The 16,460-nt window shown below is 55.4% G+C and overlaps 1 protein-coding gene across 1 annotated transcript in view; it reads right to left on the bottom strand.

Annotated features, from left to right (window-relative positions):
• The window catches only part of KSR2 (kinase suppressor of ras 2), a gene marked incomplete at both ends in the record, with an annotated part of 76,669 nt that overhangs the window by 37,748 nt on the left and 22,461 nt on the right, over positions 1–16,460 (bottom strand). The window contains 2 exons of the mRNA XM_084217120.1: positions 72–141; positions 6,259–6,440. Of these exons, the coding sequence (XP_084073246.1) occupies positions 72–141; positions 6,259–6,440 (252 nt within the window). The remainder of the gene's footprint in view (positions 1–71; positions 142–6,258; positions 6,441–16,460) is intronic.

The raw sequence follows: 16,460 nt of genomic DNA, 5'->3' as shown, positions 1-16,460 counted from the left end.
CTCGGTGTCCTGGAGCTGAGATGGGAAGGGAGATGCCCATCCCTCATCCCCCAGCAGGGGGAGGGGCCCACCTGTGTTTTATGGAGTTTCCTAAATCCCGCCGAGGGATCTGCGGGGACCAGCGAGGCACTGACAGCGTATCTGCAGGGAGAGACCAGGAAAAACAGCGCTGGTGACAGCATCGAGAGCTGGGGATCGGGTTTTTGGGAAGGGGAGCAAAGGATGTGCACAAGAAACGGGATTTTCCTGCTATTTCCCCCTGGAATGCCTCTCTGAGTCAGGAGAGCTCTGGGATTTGTGGTTCCGTGGGAATCGGCCTCTCCTGTCCCAGGTCCCTACGCCCAGTTTGGAGCAGGGAGGGGAGAGGAGAGGGAGCACCCATGTGCAGGCAGGACGGGACTGCAAGACTTTGGGAATCACATCAGGATGTCCAAAGAAGGAAGGGAAAATAAAGCTGGAGCAGCCTCGTTGTCAGTTTTTAATAAGACATCACGGCTTGAGGTGGCAGCTGAGGAAAAGCTGAGCGCCAGCCGCTCCAAAGGCGATTCCATTCCTGTTCCCGGGGAAGAGCAGAGCTAAAAGCAGCCCCGGTGCTCTCCTTCCAAGGGAAAAACAGGGAGAGGGATAAAGACAAAGAGGGGAGTTCAGCGGCACCGCTGGAGCAGGGAGGCAATCAGGAGCGTGGCCGTGCTTGCATTTCACACCCTCCTTCAGCCTCGGCGAGGGTGGTAAAGCTGCTCCTCCTCCTCCTCCTGCTCCTCTTCCTGCTCCTCCCGGCCACGGGAAAGGTCCTGCCCCGCAGGATGCTCAGCCCCGGGAGCGGATCCACGCCGGGATCCAAAGGCTGGATTTTCACTCGGGGATTTGAGAGGTTTCCCGGGCACCAGCGGTGGCTCCCGGCTGTTTGCTCGGAGTGCCAGCAAATCCCTGGCTAAACAGGCGCTGGATATTAGCCCAGGGAGCGGGGAGCGCCGCTGTTTGCTTTAATATCCCATTTTAATATAGCGGCAGGCACGGGGCTCTAATTGCACTCGGCGGCTGAAGGTTACATTTACATCCCTCCCCCGGGTTAGAAATCCTGGGAGCAGCCCTGATCCTGCTCCAGCACCTCCGACCAGCAGCAGCTCTGGATCCTTCTCTCCTTCTGGTCCTTCCTCAGGCAGAGGCAGCGATTGAGATGTCACAATCACACAGGCACGGGATGGGGTGGGTGGGAAGGGACATTAAAATCATCTCGTTCCCACGGGCAGGGACACCTCCCACTGTCCCAGGCTGCTCCCAGCCCTGTCCAGCCTGGCCTTGGGCACTGCCAGGGATCCAGGGAATTCCATTCCAGCCCATCCCCATCCCAGGGAACAATTCCTAATTCCCAGTATCCCACCCATCCCTGCCCTCTGGCAGTGGGAAGCCATTCCCTGTGTCCTGGCTTCGTCCAGAAAAGTCACTCTCCCTAATATTTATAAACTCCCTTCAAAGCCAAGGAGGGGAGTTCACCTCCCCAGCGCCACATTGCCAATATTTTTGATATTTTCTTTGTGACAACTTACCCTGGGCTGCTGGACCAGTATCCCTCCACCTCCACAACCTCCCAGGGGTGGCAATTTAGGCCACAAATCCCAGAGCGACCCCTCCATGCCTCCCTGAGCGTCATTCTCCCCTCACTAAATCCTGTTAGAAAACCGAGTTGTCATCACCCCCCCTCCAACGCCGCTCCCCGAAGAGCCAAACACCCCGGCCAGAGCAGCTCTTCTCCCGGAATTAAATTACAACCTCCACGTTATCAGCCACAATTTATTCCCACTAACTTTCGGCTGGCCTCAATTAAATCCTGCCAGCCCGGCGCGGGGGAGAGGGGATGGAGGCAACAGCGGCCGCTGAGCCTTTTAATTACTTTCTAAATGGGCTCGCTGCAAAAATGTATTGAAGTGTAGCGGGGATTTTGACCTCGTAACTTAAATGAGCCCGACGTGACTCACAGCTAATTACCTTCATTAGCGGCAGCGAGCCACGTAGGATCGCGGCGTTTAACAATAGAGCCGCTGTTGGCAGGAGGGAAAAGCGGCGGAGCGGGGCAGGAGGGCAGGGGGAGGCACCGGGGATCAGCCCCGAGGGCTTGGGGGGCGCTGGGGTTAATTGGGGAGTCCCCCCTTTACCCGGATTCCTGGCAGGGCTAACTCGGGGGGATGCCCAGGGGGAGATGCAGCAGCATCCCCCCAGCACGGGAGGCATATTCTCACTGAAAACCCCCCTCATTAGCACAATTAGCGCTAATTACCAGGGGGGAAACCCACAGGAGCAGGGCTTGATTCAGGGTGGGACGGTCGGGCGTGTCGTGGGGATCTTGTGATGGAGAAGTGGCCGTGGGATCTGAGGATCTGATGATCCTCACAGGCTTTGAAGCGCGACAGTGGCCGCGTCTCCCCCATCCTCCTTCTCTCCCTGCTCCTTCCCTCTCTCCCTGCTCCTTCCCTCTCTCCCTGCTCCTTCCCTCTCTCCCTGCTCCCTCCTTCTCTCCCTGCTCCCCCCTCCCAGCGCCCCGGAGCTGCCCCCGTGCCAGCGATCATTTAAACCTTCATCACCAGCAGCCTCCTGCCTGCCTCAAAAATCCGAATTCTCCCGGCCATAATTCCCCTCACCAAATTCCCCCGCTGCCCTCTCCCGCTCCGGGCTGGCATTTTATTGGGCACAAATGGAATTTCGCAGGGTGGCACCCCCTGAGCAGCCCCACGGAGACTTCCCCCGGTCACCCAGCCCTCCGCTGCCTCCCGAGGGGTTCCCAAAAGCCAAACCCCGCTTCCCGAAGCGGTGGCACTGCCCGGCGACAGCCGTGCCGGGGAGTGCCACCCTCCTTCCGACACCTCCGTGTTTTCCTTCGCCGCTGCAGCAAAGGTCAGGGCTCCTGCTCAGCTCATCCCAAAATCAACAGCCGCGCTTGATGGGATCAGCTGTGCCAGCAGCACAGCCGGGAAGGGGAAAACCGACCGGGCGACGGGTGACAGCCACCTCCGGCGTGTCCCTGACAGGCGACACGGCAGCAGAGCCCCGGCACCCCGCTCCCCGGCGGTGACAGGCAGCTGTGACAGCCAGCACCGCTCCTGAGTGGCACCCGGCGCCTCGGAGGTGACGGGGACGCGGCGGCGCTGCCGCGGCCGTGACGCCCTCGCTGTCCCCGCTGAATTCCGGCTGGGCTGCCTGGGCATGTCCTGCATGGGGAAAAGCGCCTGGAGCTTCCCCATTTCTTTGTTTTGGGGTTGTGCCTTCCTTGGGGTGGGTGGTGATGCCCTCAGAGAGCCCCAAAGCCTCTCCAAGGGTGCGTGGAGCATCTTCCAGGGGTGGCAGCGGTGCTGGAGCCCAGGGATGGGGACTGGTTTGTCACAATTGTCCCTTCCTCATCTCCTGGCCCCTGTCTGGATGGCAGGGAGCTGGTGGGAGCGTGTTATCCATCAGGGAGACAGCCTGATAAACAAACCCTCCTTCCCCTACTATGTAGGAAATGGATTTGTAGAGTGCTCAGGAAAGGCCATAATCCAACACCACTACAGCAAACACGTCCCCATTATGAATGGGACAGAGAAAATCGATGGAAGTGGTGGACTTGGTGAGAATCCCAGGATGAGTCACTGCCAAAGCCAAGAAATGGCCAGGAGGCTTTGCACTTATCCCAAACATCCCAAATGTCACCAAAATGCTCCCAAGGTGGGTGTGTCCCACGTGGTCCCAGCCAAGCACCCCAGGGAGATGCTCTGCAGCAAAATCCCTTCATGAGACATCTCAGGCCTTGCTCGAGCTGCTTTTAGGGCCAAAATAGGATGGGAGAGATCCCAGAGCAGCTGCTCCAGCAGCTTTCCCTCCCCAGGACAGAAATCCATGCAGGATTCAAGGTACAGAGGCATCAGCTGCTCGCTCTATCAGTGGCAGATATTCCACAGGGAATTTGGGCAGTGTCCCTGTCCATGCAGGGGGTTGGAATGGGATGGCCATTCCCATCAGGACAAAGGGTTGTTAAAAATCAGAGGGAAGCATCCAAACCCTCTCCTGACCCGGGCCAGGGATGACTCAGATGGGAACGTGCTCCTGCCAGGAGCAGCAAGGCAGGGGAAAAGAAATCATGGAGAGACAGCCAGGGAGGGACAGAGGGACAGGGCCTGGCTGGGCTCCCCTCAAGTAATTCCACAGCAATCCAGAGCATCTGGGGGCTGCTGTGCTGCTCCCACTGGAGGAAAAGGGAAGAGGGAATTTTAGGAAAAAACATAAGGATGGGATACTGTGGAGAGCTCAGCTGTTGAACCACCACAAGGATGGGGGACAGGGAATCCTTGGGATGCAGGGAGGGCTTGGAGCAACCTGCTCTAGTGGGAGGTGGATGATGCCCATGGATGCCCATGGAAGTGGAGGAGCTTCGAGCTCCCTCCCAGCCCAAACCATTCCATGATTCTGCTCCCTACAAACAAACTTGGTGTAACTCCCACACGGATGTTGATCCTGCAAGGACCAAACAGCCTGGAAGAGGTTTTACAGTAAGCCAGAGAGGAGTTTGATAAGAGGATCTGTGTTTACCCCTGAAAGGATTTCCTACCAAGGTCGTTGGCAAAGAAACCAAGAAAGAGAGAAGGAGAAATAAGAGAAACCTGCAACTGCCCGTTCCAACGAGCTCTTTGTTTGTCTTTCCTGACCAATGGGCAAAGTGCAGACTTGTGAGCTTTGTGGGAATGTACAAAAAGCAGGCGTGCAGTAATGAAAGAGGATTTCTGCAAACAGAGCGCGTCGCTTTGCATCGCCTCCATCTCAACTACGACAAAACAGCTCTGCTGATGCCAAACCTCCCAGCAGGGATCAACCAGCTGGGGAGACCCAGCTCCCATCCAGCCCAGAAAACATTCCCAGCAGGCAGGGAAATGAGAGGAGACACCTCTCTGGCAGCGTGGGTCACTTGCCAGCCGATCTCTGCCCGTTGTGCCCCATCAGGGTGTCAGGGCACGGCACACAATCCAACACTGAGGCAAAACTAATCCAGGGAGACACCCCAGGGGGGCTGGGAATGGGGTTTGGTCCGTGGTTCCTGCTCTGTTGGTCTGGGCTGCGAGCTGAGCACAGCCAATTCCAGGTGGGAAGCAGCAGGGCAGAAATGCCCCTGGGTCCGGGCAAACCCGGAGTCGGGTGCTGGATATCCCTGGGAATGGCATGGTCGGACTGCAGGGCTCCTGCCAGGTGCCACTGTCCCCAAAGGCAAAGGGACAGCAGGAAAAGGACAGCAGGACTGGCTGGATGAGCCCTCAGCGATCCCAGACTGCCGGGGAAGGGAAGGGAAGGGAAGGGAAGGGAAGGGAAGGGAAGGGAAGGGAAGGGAAGGGAAGGGAAGGGAAGGGAAGGGAAGGGAAGGGAAGGGAAGGGAAGGGAAGGGAAGGGAAGGGAAGGGAAGGGAAGGGAAGGGGTGCAAGCCCTTCTTTGGCTGCAAAACCTTCTCCAGGCTGCCTCCTGAGCAGGAGGAATGAGCGGAAGACCCCAAAACAAGCCAGGAAGACATTTCCAGAAAGGAAACAAGGGGAAAATCCAGGGAAGGGAGGGTGACAGAAACCCAGCCTGGATGTGGAGCTGGAGGAAGTTTTAGCTGAGGAACAAGAGGCGAAGGGAACTTGGCTGGGAATCACTCCCAGCAGCTGCCACGTGTTTCCTCCAGGGAAGTTCTTCTTGGGTCAAGAGTCACGCCTGGCTTGGAAAAGTTTAAATCCCTGTGGAATTAATCCCAGCACTGGTCTGGGACCAGGAAATGAGGCTGTTCCTCCCAGACCTGGGTGAGTTCATGGAGCCAAACCCACCCACCACCAGCATCTCCTGGGAGAGGACAAAGCCCTGCCAGGCGGGATCAGGGCTGGCTGCTGGGATCAGCTCCACGGGGTTTGCACCAGGACTGGCTTCCCAAAACCCCACATCCAGCAAGCAGGAGAGGCTTAAACACAGAGGGAAAACCACAAAGCTCTACCAAGCAGCCCTCAGCAAAGTCACTTTTAGGCAACATCCAGGCAGTGCCACCAACCCAGACAGCACAGAAACCTCGTGGCCTTCCCAAAAAAACAGAAATAACCAAGTTTTTGGGGCTGTCTTTGCCCAGAAGCACCCACAGATTTTTAAACACCGACACGAGGCACCTCCACAAGGGCTGGGCTCATTCCAGCATCCTCCAAACCTCCAAAACTCCCCAGTTCCCTCCTCTGCTTGGTGCCTCCCAGCCCAGGGAAGAGGGATCCGAGGGGCACTCACTTGCTGAGAAGGTGGCTTCGGTGTGGACAGGCGGGGTGGAGGGCAGGAAGGGCGGGTACCCCACGAAGAAGGAGCGCAGGGAGCGCTCGGAGAGCAGGGGGGAGCGCTGGGCCGGGATGTTCTCGCAGCTCCCCACGCTGTTGTGGATCTTGAGGTTCAGGGGCTTGTTCTTCTTCTTGACTCTGGGAGGGAAAAGAGGAAAAAAGGAGGGAAGAGTGAAGGGAAAGGAGCTGGGGACGGGCTGGTGGTGCCTGTGGGATGGGGGTGCTGCTGCATCGTCTCCCGTGTGATAATTAATGCGGCGTCCCCATGAGAATTCCCAATCCCTCCCCGCCATCAAACAAAGGCAATTTTCATTAAGGAACATTCCAGAGCTTTTCCTCTTGAGAACCTGGGTGTGAAAAAAAAAATCATTGGGTCCAAAAGCTCGTCATCCTCAGCCTCGCTGACCTTGTCAAATCCCTTAAATGGTCACATTTAATGTCACTACATCAAATAAAGGGCCCCAAGCAAGGGTGGGCTGCAGTGGAGAGTGTGAGGGGCCCCAAGAGAGTCCCAGGAATCAGCCTGTCAAGGCACAGGGCCGTGGTGTGGAGAACCCAAAACACTGAGGGAGGTTCCTCAGGAATTAAATGAAACAGCACGGGGGCGCACAGCGCTGCTCTCAAGGTGAAGAAGAAAAGGGAAGTTTATTTTCTGACTCCGACATTTATAGTTTTGTAAAAGTGACAGTGGGTTGGAGGGTGACAGTGCCACCTCTCCAATGACACTGGACAAACCAACAGTCCATCACATTTCTCCTCTTCTATAAAGGAAAGCAAAACAATGAGTTATGTACAGAAGGTGTGTGAGAAAGTTCGTTACAAGAATATAAACATCAGGAGGTTTAGAAAATCTTAAAAAATCAGGGTGATAGAGCTGCTGGAGAGAGTCCAGAGGAGGCACCAGAGATGCTCCAAGGGCTGGAGCCAGGCTGGGAGAGCTGGGGGTGCTCACCTGGAGAGGAGAAGGCTCCAGGGACACCTCAGAGCCCCTTGCAGGGCCTGAAGGGGCTCCAGGAGAGCTGGAGAGGGACTGGGGACAAGGGCTGGAGGGACAGGACACAGGGAATGGCACCCACTGCCAGAGGGCAGGGATGGATGGGAGATTGGGAATGAGGAATTGTTCCCTGGCAGGGTGGGCAGGCCCTGGAGCTGAGCAGGTCCCACCACTCCCAGCGGTGCCCGGGGGCATCTGGCCCTGCCAGGCGATAGGAAATGGCCTCTTAATGAAGAAAATGAAACCATCCTCTAATAAGTTAATTATTTCCTCACACAGGAAAGCTGCTGCTGTGTTTAGGGTGGCTGCAAGGACCTCTTTGGGTGTGCTGGGCTCAGGGTGGGGTGGATGGTTCCAGGCTGGTCCAGCTGAGCAGCTCTCCTGGCTTGGAACTCCTCGGGGTCAGCCCCACGGGTGACGGTCATGGAGTGATGGAATGGCTTGGGTGGGAAGGGTCATTAGAGCTCATTAAAGGACGTGGGCAGGGACACCTCCCACTGTCCCAGGCTGCTCCCAGCCCCATCCAGCCTGGCCTTGGGCACTGCCAGGGATCCAGGGGCAGCCACAGCTGCTCTAGGCACCCTGTGCCAGGGCCTGCCCACCCTGCCAGGGAACAATTCCTCATTCCCAATCTCCCATCCATCCCTGCCTGGTGGCCCCAAATCCAGTCCATCTCCTCCACTGCTTCTGTTCAATCCCAGCCCCACCACGGGGTCTCAAAAATCCCAGTGCCCCACCAAAAATCCCAGTGCTGCTCCTCTGGCACGGCCCCAGCCCCCCTGAGCTCAACCCCGGCCCAAAGCCCTTCCTGAAAGGCAGTGATTAAGCACTGATCTCGTTTTTTTCCACCCATAAATCAGTTCCAGACCAAATATTTACTGTGAGCATCATTTCCTCGCCAAGCAGGGCTGCTGACAGCTCTCATTATTAGGAAGGATGAGTGATTTTGGACAGAGAGAGATTTTTTTTTCCTCTCTCTGTTTCTTCAGGAGAAGAAAAAATAATAAAGAATAACAAACACCAGGATCCAACTGGGTGACTGGGCTGGCTGCCCATCTTCCCCTGGCTTTGATCCCTATCCTGAGGGAAGGGGGGCAAGGACTGGAGCCTGGAGAGGAGCAGGAGCATCCTCACCCATGGAAAACCCCCTGGCACTGGGGGCTCACAGGGACACAGGATCCTGTCCCCTGGCTTGGGGACAAGGAGTGCCTGAGGGACATGGAGCAAACCCAGCCTGGTTTGGGGCTTCTTGGGCAAAACAGGGTCAAAAACCATCCTTGGGGCAGGCTGGAGGGTGAGGCCAGGCATGGGCACCTCATAAAGGACTTGTTGCCATGAGGAGCCATCCATCCGTCCATCCATCCATCCATCCATCCATCCATCCATCCATCCATCCATCCATCATCCATCCATCCAACATCCATCCATCCATCCAACATCCATCCATCCATCCCCATCCATCCATCCATCCATCCATCCATCCATCCATCCATCCATCCATCCATCCATCCATCCATCTATCCATCCTTCCATCCATCCATCCCTCCATCCATCCATCCATCCATCCATCCATCCATCCATCCATCCATCCATCATCCATCCATCCATCCATCCATCCATCATCCATCCATCCATCCATGCATCCATCCATCCATCATCCATCCATCATCCATCCATCCATCCATCCATCCATCCATCCATCATCCATCCATCCATCCATCCATCCATCCCTCCATCCATCCATCCATCCATCCCTCCATCCATCCATCATCCATCCATCATCCATCCATCCATCCCTCCATCCATCCATCCCCATCCATCCATCCCTTACCATCCATCCATCCATCCATCATCCGTCCGTCCATCCATCCATCCATCCATCCATCCATCCATCCATCCATCCATCCATCCCTCCCTCCCTCCACCATCCATCCATCCCTCCCTCCATCCATCCATCCATCCATCCATCCATCCATCCATCCATCCATCCATCCATCCACAAACAAACAAACAAAACCCAAACCAAAACAAATAAAAACCCAAGGGAAAACATCAGCCCAATTTCAATTTTCCACAGGGATAAGGCCCAAGACAGCCCTGCTTCGGGAAAGAGAGGCAGGATTATGGAGCAGATATTTTTTATTTTGGCTCCAAAGGGTTTTGAGGGAGCAGAGAGAACCACACCTGGTCCATCTCGAGGCTTGGAACTTCCCAAAATTTGGGAGATGCCCACAGCCCCCTCCAGGGATGGCAGGAAAATGGCACCACGGGCCAAGGGCACCTCTCCTGCCAGATCCCGAAATTTTGACATCCCCACTGTTTTTTTGCCTCTCTCCACGGTTGTCCCACCCTCTTCCGTGCTCCATGAGGCTCCAAAGCCGGGCATTCCCGGGATTCTGCCCCTCCCTGCAGGTCCCCAGCAGCACCTCGGGGTCAGCCCCTGCTCCACGCAGCCCTTGGCTTCCCAAACCTTTCCCGAAATCTCAGCCCTTGGCACATGGTGAGCACCCCCAGCATCCCCCTCTCCTTCATTCTCACCACCCCCTAACCCTCTGCAGACCCGAATTCCTCATTTTTCCTCCTTTTTCCCGTGTATCCCTCGGTCGGGAGAGCCCAAACCAACCCCCAAGGCAGAGCATCGGGGCTAATTCCTGCCTCGGGATGCTCGGGGAAAATCAGTGCCGGGAGAGATTCCTTCTCAGATAGCTGAATGCCAACGATTGGGGCCGTAATTCCATGCAGGAGTTTGCTAAATGTATAATGATGGATGAAAAACAAAAGAAAGAAAATTAAAAAAAAAAAAGAAAAAAAAAGAAAAAAAAAAAGAAAAGCCGAGCGAGTTGAAAGCGTTTAATGCAAATCCCTTTAGGTGTCAATCCCGCCTGAATGGCTCATCCCCGCCTGCTCGGTGGGATCAGTCAAACGCTTATCAGCGGCTGGGGGGGGGGAAAAATCCGGGGTTTCAACAGGCGCTGGAAAACAGGAGCAGACAGCGGGACAAAGGGCCCGTCAGCGCCTCCAGGAGAGGGCAGGGAGGGTGGGGATGTTTGCTCCGGGATTTCCACAGAAAGGAGCCCGGGCAGGTTTTGCCCTGCTGGGATGTCCCGGGGTGGTTTGGTGGCTGGAAGAGCAGGATGTGCCCGGAGAAGCTGGAATGTGAGGATGGGCACTGTGGGATCCGTGCGTTACAGGGAGGAAAAATCCGTGTTCACAGGGCTGGGGTGCTCCTGGGATAGGGCTCATCCCAAAAAACATACCAAAGGGAGCACCCCAACCACTCCCCAGCCCCTGGCAGTGCTCACCCTCCATTCCCAGCTCTTAAAACTCCTGGAAATTGAGTCAATGTTCACAGGGCTGTGATGCTCCTGGGATAGGGCTCATCCCAAAAAACATCCCAAAGGGAACACCCCAGCCATTCCCAGCCCCTGGCAGCGCTCACCCTCCATTCCCAACTCTTAGAAAACCTGGAAATCGAGTCAATGTTCTCAGGGCTGTGAGACTTCTGGAGTATGGCTCATCCCAAAAAGCATCCCAAAGGGAACACCCCAGCCATTCCTCAGCCCCTGGCAGGGCTCACCCTCCCTTCCCAACTCTTAAAACACCTGGAAATCGAGTCAATGTTCACAGGGCTGTGATGCTCCTGGGATAGGGCTCATCCCAAAAAACACCCCAATGGGAACACCCCAGCCATTCCTCAGCTCTGGCAGTGCTCACCCTCCATTCCCAACTCTTAAAACACCTGGAAATTGAGTCAATGTTCACTGTGCTGCTCCTGAGATAGGGCTCATCCCAAAAAACACCCCAATGGGAACACCCCAGCTATTCCCAGCCACTGTCAGGGCTCACCCTCCATTCCCAACTCTTAAAAAACCCAGAAATCGAGTCTGTGATGCTCCTGGAATATGGCTGATCCCAAAGGGAACATCCCAGCCATTCCTCAGCCCCTGGCAGTGCTCATTCTCCATTCCCAACTCTTAAAAATCCCAGAAATTGAGTCAATATTCTCAGAGCTGTGATACTTCTGGAGTATGGCTCATCCCACAAAACATCCCAAAGGGAACACCCCAACCACTCCCCAGCCCCTGGCAGTGCTCATCCTCCATTCCCAGCTCTTAAAAAACCTGGAAATCGAGTCAATGTTCACTGTGCTGCTCCTGGGATAGGGCTCATCCCAAAAAGCATCCCAAAGGGAACACCCCAGCCATTCCTCAGCTCTGGCAGTGCTCATCCTCCATTCCCAACTCTTAAAAAACCTGGAAATCGAGTCAATATTCTCAGGGCTGTGATACTTCTGGAGTATGGCTCATCCCAAAAAACATCCCAAAGGGAACACCCCAACCATTCCCCAGCCCCTGGCAGCGCTCACCCTCCATTCCCAACTCTTAAAAATCCTGGAAATCGAGTCAATGTTCACTGTGATGCTCCTGGAATATGGCTGATCCCAAAGGGAACACCCCAGCCATTCCTCAGCTCTGGCAGTGCTCACCCTCCATTCCCAACTCTTAAAAATCCCAGAAATCAAGTCAATATTCTCAGAGCTGTGATACTTCTGGAGTATGGCTCATCCCACAGAACATCCCAAAGGGAACACCCCAGCCATTCCTCAGCTCTGGCAATGCTCACCCTCCATTCCCAACTCTTAAACACCTGGAAATCGAGTCAATGTTCTCAGGGCTGTGATACTTCTGGAGTATGGCTCATCCCACAAAACATCCCAAAGGGAACACTCCAACCATTCCCAGCCCCTGGCAGGGCTCACCCTCCATTCCCAGCTCTTAAAAAACCTGGAAATCGAGTCAATGTTCACTGTGCCGCTCCTGGGATAGGGCTCATCCCAAAAAACATCCCAAAGGGAACACCCCAGCCACTCCCCAGCCGCTGTCAGGGCTCACCCTCCATTCCCAACTCTTAAAAAACTTGGAAATCGAGTCAATGTTCTCAGGGCTGTGATACTTCTGGAGTATGGCTCATCCCAAAAAGCATCCCAAAGGGAACACCCCAACCATTCTGCAGCCCCTGGCAGTGCTCATCCTCCATTCCCAACTCTTAAAAATCCCAGAAATCGAGTCAATATTCACTGTGATGCTCCTGGAATATGGCTGATCCCAAAGGGAACACCCCAACCACTCCCCAGCCCCTGACAGTGCTCATCCTCCATTCCCAACTCTTAAAAAACCTGGAAATCGAGTCAATGTTCACAGGGCTGGGGTGCTCCTGGGATAGGGCTCATCCCACAAATCATCCCAAAGGGAACACCCCAACCATTCCTCAGCTCTGGCAATGCTCACCCTCCATTCCCAGCTCTTAAAAAACCCGGAAATCGAGTAGGTAGCCAGCTGCTCCGCAGGCATTTGTTGTCACTCCCATTGTTATTGCCATTTGAAAGAATTAAAACGGGTTTAATTTCAGACTGAACCACAAGGCAGGAGCTGCCCCTGCAGCCTCCGGAGCCAGGTGATGTTTTATTCACCACTTTGCTCCTCGTCAGCACACACCAATTTCCACACAAGCATTGCTCTTAAAGGAAGGGAAATAGAGTGGGAGAAAAAAAAAACAACATAAAAATCCTCTCCTCGGTATTTCAGCTGCAAAGGATTAAAGATCGCTGCAGCCCGGCCGGGATTCAGCCCCGGAGATTTATGGCTTTTGGAGTGCTTTAATTGCACAATATTCCCGATTAAATCAGAGCAAGGAGCAGGTGAAGTGCTGCCCCCGTGCCTCCTCCACCAGCAGCATCCACTGGAATGGGAAAAAAAGGGAAGAAAACATTCAGGTTCAAAACACTCAGGTTCACTCTGGCACTCTTTGGAATGGCCAAAAAAAAAAAAAAAAAAAAAAAACGGGAAGAAAAGCTTCAGGTTCACTCTGGCATTCTTTGGAATGGCAAAAAGGGGGAAGAAAACACTCAGATTCACTCTGGCATTCTTTGGAATGGTAAAAAGAAAGGGAGAAAAGCTTCAGGTTCACTCTGGCATTCTTTGGAATGGTAAAAAGAAAGGAAGAAAAGCCTCAGATTCACTCTGGCACTCTTTCAGGCAAGAATGATTTGGTGGGAAGGGAGCTTGAAGATCATTTTATCCCAACCTTGCCATGGGCAGGGACAGCTCCCACTCTCCCAGGGATCCAGGGGCAGCCACAGGTTCAGTCTGTGCTCCCAGGGAACAATTCCTAATTCCCAATATCCCATCCATCCCTGCCCATTCCCTGTGTCCTGTCCCTCCTGGCCTTTACCAAAGCCCCTCTCCAGAATTCCTGCCCCTTCTCCCTTCGTGTTCCCACACGGGCACACAGATGGCACGATCTGACCTTTTTCTCTAAGGATTCCCAAATAAACCATTTAAAAACCCACCCTGGCTAAGGAGTCTGAGCATTCCCAAATAGCCCTGGGGAGTTGGGATCCAAACCAGCCCAGCTGGAGCTGTCTCAGCCAGGAAAGGAGGCACCAGATCACCTCTGGACACACACACAGCTCCGTGCCCAGTGCCATCCCACACCCCAAATCCTCGGGATGGCACCAGCTCCTGAAGGATTTTCAGCATTCAGGGCAGAGGGTTTTTTGAACCTGCCTGAAAAGCTGAAATTCCTTCGTTCTGCACCCAAACCTGAGCCAGCTCCACTCAATGTTCACGCTCCTGAACGAGCTGGGGTTGAGATAAAGAAATAAACACAGAATATCCTGCAGATGTTCCATTTATCCTCCTCATCCCCATAAAGAGGCAACACTCCCTCCCTCCCCTGGCCAGAGGAAAAGCAGCTCCTTCATATCAAAGCCTCAGCAGTTAAATATTTATCCAAGTGCCTGTCCCCACTTCCCTGGATGCCTGAATTTCCAGGCTCGACTCTGACTGATCTATTATTCCCTTTTCCGAGCACAAAGTGGAACTTTTTTATTACGGCTGCAAATTATAAAGCTGGGAGAATCTTTGAAGGGAGTTTGAGCCAAACAGGTTTTTCACCCCCCCTGCCTTCCTCCTCCTCAGGGCTGCAGGAACAGCGCTGGGAGCAGACAGGGGCAGGAAGGAGCTGCAGGAGGTAATTGCCAGGATCCTGGAGCTGGAGCTGTTTCTCATTAAAGCCCCTTCTGTTTTCTTGGTTGCCACCGTTACGTTCCTTTGAGGGCGCTGAGGGTGAGCTGGGGCCAGCCAGGGCTGCTGGGGATGAGCCTCCTTCAGAGATGGAGAAGCTTCCACAGGGATTCAGCCCCTGGATGGGGCACCCTCAGGGGGTTTCACCATCCCCAGAGAACCCAACCTCAGCCAGGAGGGGCAGATCCGCCCCAGACTGGACCATCCTGGAATGGTTTGGGATGGAAGGGACCTAAAAGCTCATCCCATCCACCCCTGCCATGGCAGGGACCCCTCCCACTGTCCCAGGGACCCCTCCCACTGTCCCAGGCTGCTCCCAGCCCCAGTGTCCAGCCTGGCCTGGGACACTGCCAGGGATCCAGGGGCAGCCACAGCTGTGTTGGGAATGCCATCCCAGCCTCTCCACACCCTCCCAGGGAACAATTCCTCATTCCCCATCTCCCATCCATCCCTGCCCTCTGGCAGTGGGAGCCATTCCCTGTGTCCTGGCACTCCATCCTTTGTCCCCAGTCCCTCTCCAGCTCTCCTGGAGCCCCTTCAGGCCCTGCAAGGGGCTCTGAGCTCTCCCTGGAGCCTTCTCCTCTCCAGGTGAGCACCCCCAGCTCTCCCAGCCTGGCTCCAGCCCTTGGAGCATCTCTGGTGCCTCCTCTGGACCCTGAGGAGCACCCCCTGCTTTTGCTTTTCATCCCATTATTGCCAAGGAATCCCCTGGAGCCCTTGGCCAGCACAGAGGGGCAGGGCTGGGGTGGCAAGAGAAGCTCCCCCCAACCTCCTGAAGCACAAAGAAGTGAGCAGGGGAGCTGCTCCCTGCCTGGAAGACGGAGCTGGGAAGAGCTCAGGCTGTGCCAGGACCAGCAGTGGTCGCTCCCCTCCAGCCCCTGCCCTCTCCGTGCCCTCCCTCCCAGCCAGGAATGCGCTGCCGCCTCTCCCAGGATCGTTAATCCTTATCTAAATTCATCCTCACGCCCGTCTGGCTTTGAAAGGAGCCTCAACTCCTCATTAAAGGACACGGTGAGAAGTTTCTCCTCCGAGCACGGTGAGGCTCCGGCGGCTCTGGATGGAATAGCAGGGCCGTAATTAACATTAATGACGCTCCTAAGGAGCGCCGCAGCCCGGAGCAGCGGGATCGCTCCAGCACGGAGCCAGGTTGGGACGGGGGCCACTCATCACTGTCACCTCACGGTGTGCAAGCCATCCTGCGAGGGAGCTGGACACGTTCCAGGGGCTGTGCACGGCTCCGCAGCCCGGCAGCAGCAGCGAGATTAATCAGGGGGATGATTGGGAAGCGCAGGGAGAGATGCTGCTCGTTTTGCTCTCCAAATTCCCGCACTGCCGCGCTCTGCCCCTCGCTGGAGTGCCGGGCTGGGCTCTGGTTTCAGGGTAAATAACAGAGATCACGGGAGCACGGGATCCTTGGAAATCATGGGGTCCATCCATGTCCCCAGGTGCCACATGCACACAGGCTTTAAATCTCACCGAGGATGGGGATCCACCCCTGCCCTGGGCAGCTGTGCCAGTGCCTGACCACCCTTCCCATGTAGGAATTATCCAAAATTCCCCCCTGAGCCTGCCCTGGCCCTCCTGTCCCTGTTCCCTGGAGCACAGCCCGACCCCCCCGGCTGTCCCCTCCTGTCAGGAGCTGTGCAGAGCCACAAGGTCCCCCCTGAGCCTCCTTTGCTCCAGGCTCAGCCCCTTCCCAGCTCCCTCAGCCTCTCCTGGGGCTCCAGACCCTTCCCAGCTCCTGCTGCCACCCCAGGGCTGGCTCAGCCCAGGTGCCAGTGCCCACCCTGGGAAGATGCTCCATATGGAATATTTCCACACGTTGGGCACGTCCTGCTGCATCCACCTGCTCTGCAAACATCAATCTCCTGCTCGTGCCCAGTGCCAGGAGCCCACCTGCCTTTCCAAAGCTGGGCAATGTCACAGGAGCTGCCTGGATGCTCTCCTGAATCCTGCCCATGCAGAACATCCAGTCATTGATCCACCAGGTGGACGGGAATTGCTACAAGGGGAAACGTCATTATTATCAAGGTTGAGCAGCAGCAGAATTAATCACCCATCAGGGCCTATTTAGGACCA

Source organism: Fringilla coelebs (assembly GCF_963513975.1).
Source record: "Fringilla coelebs genome assembly, chromosome: 17".
Lineage (NCBI taxonomy): Eukaryota > Metazoa > Chordata > Aves > Passeriformes > Fringillidae > Fringilla > Fringilla coelebs.
The sequence above is the reverse complement of the archived record's forward strand: the minus strand, read 5'-3'. Positions and strand labels throughout refer to the sequence as shown.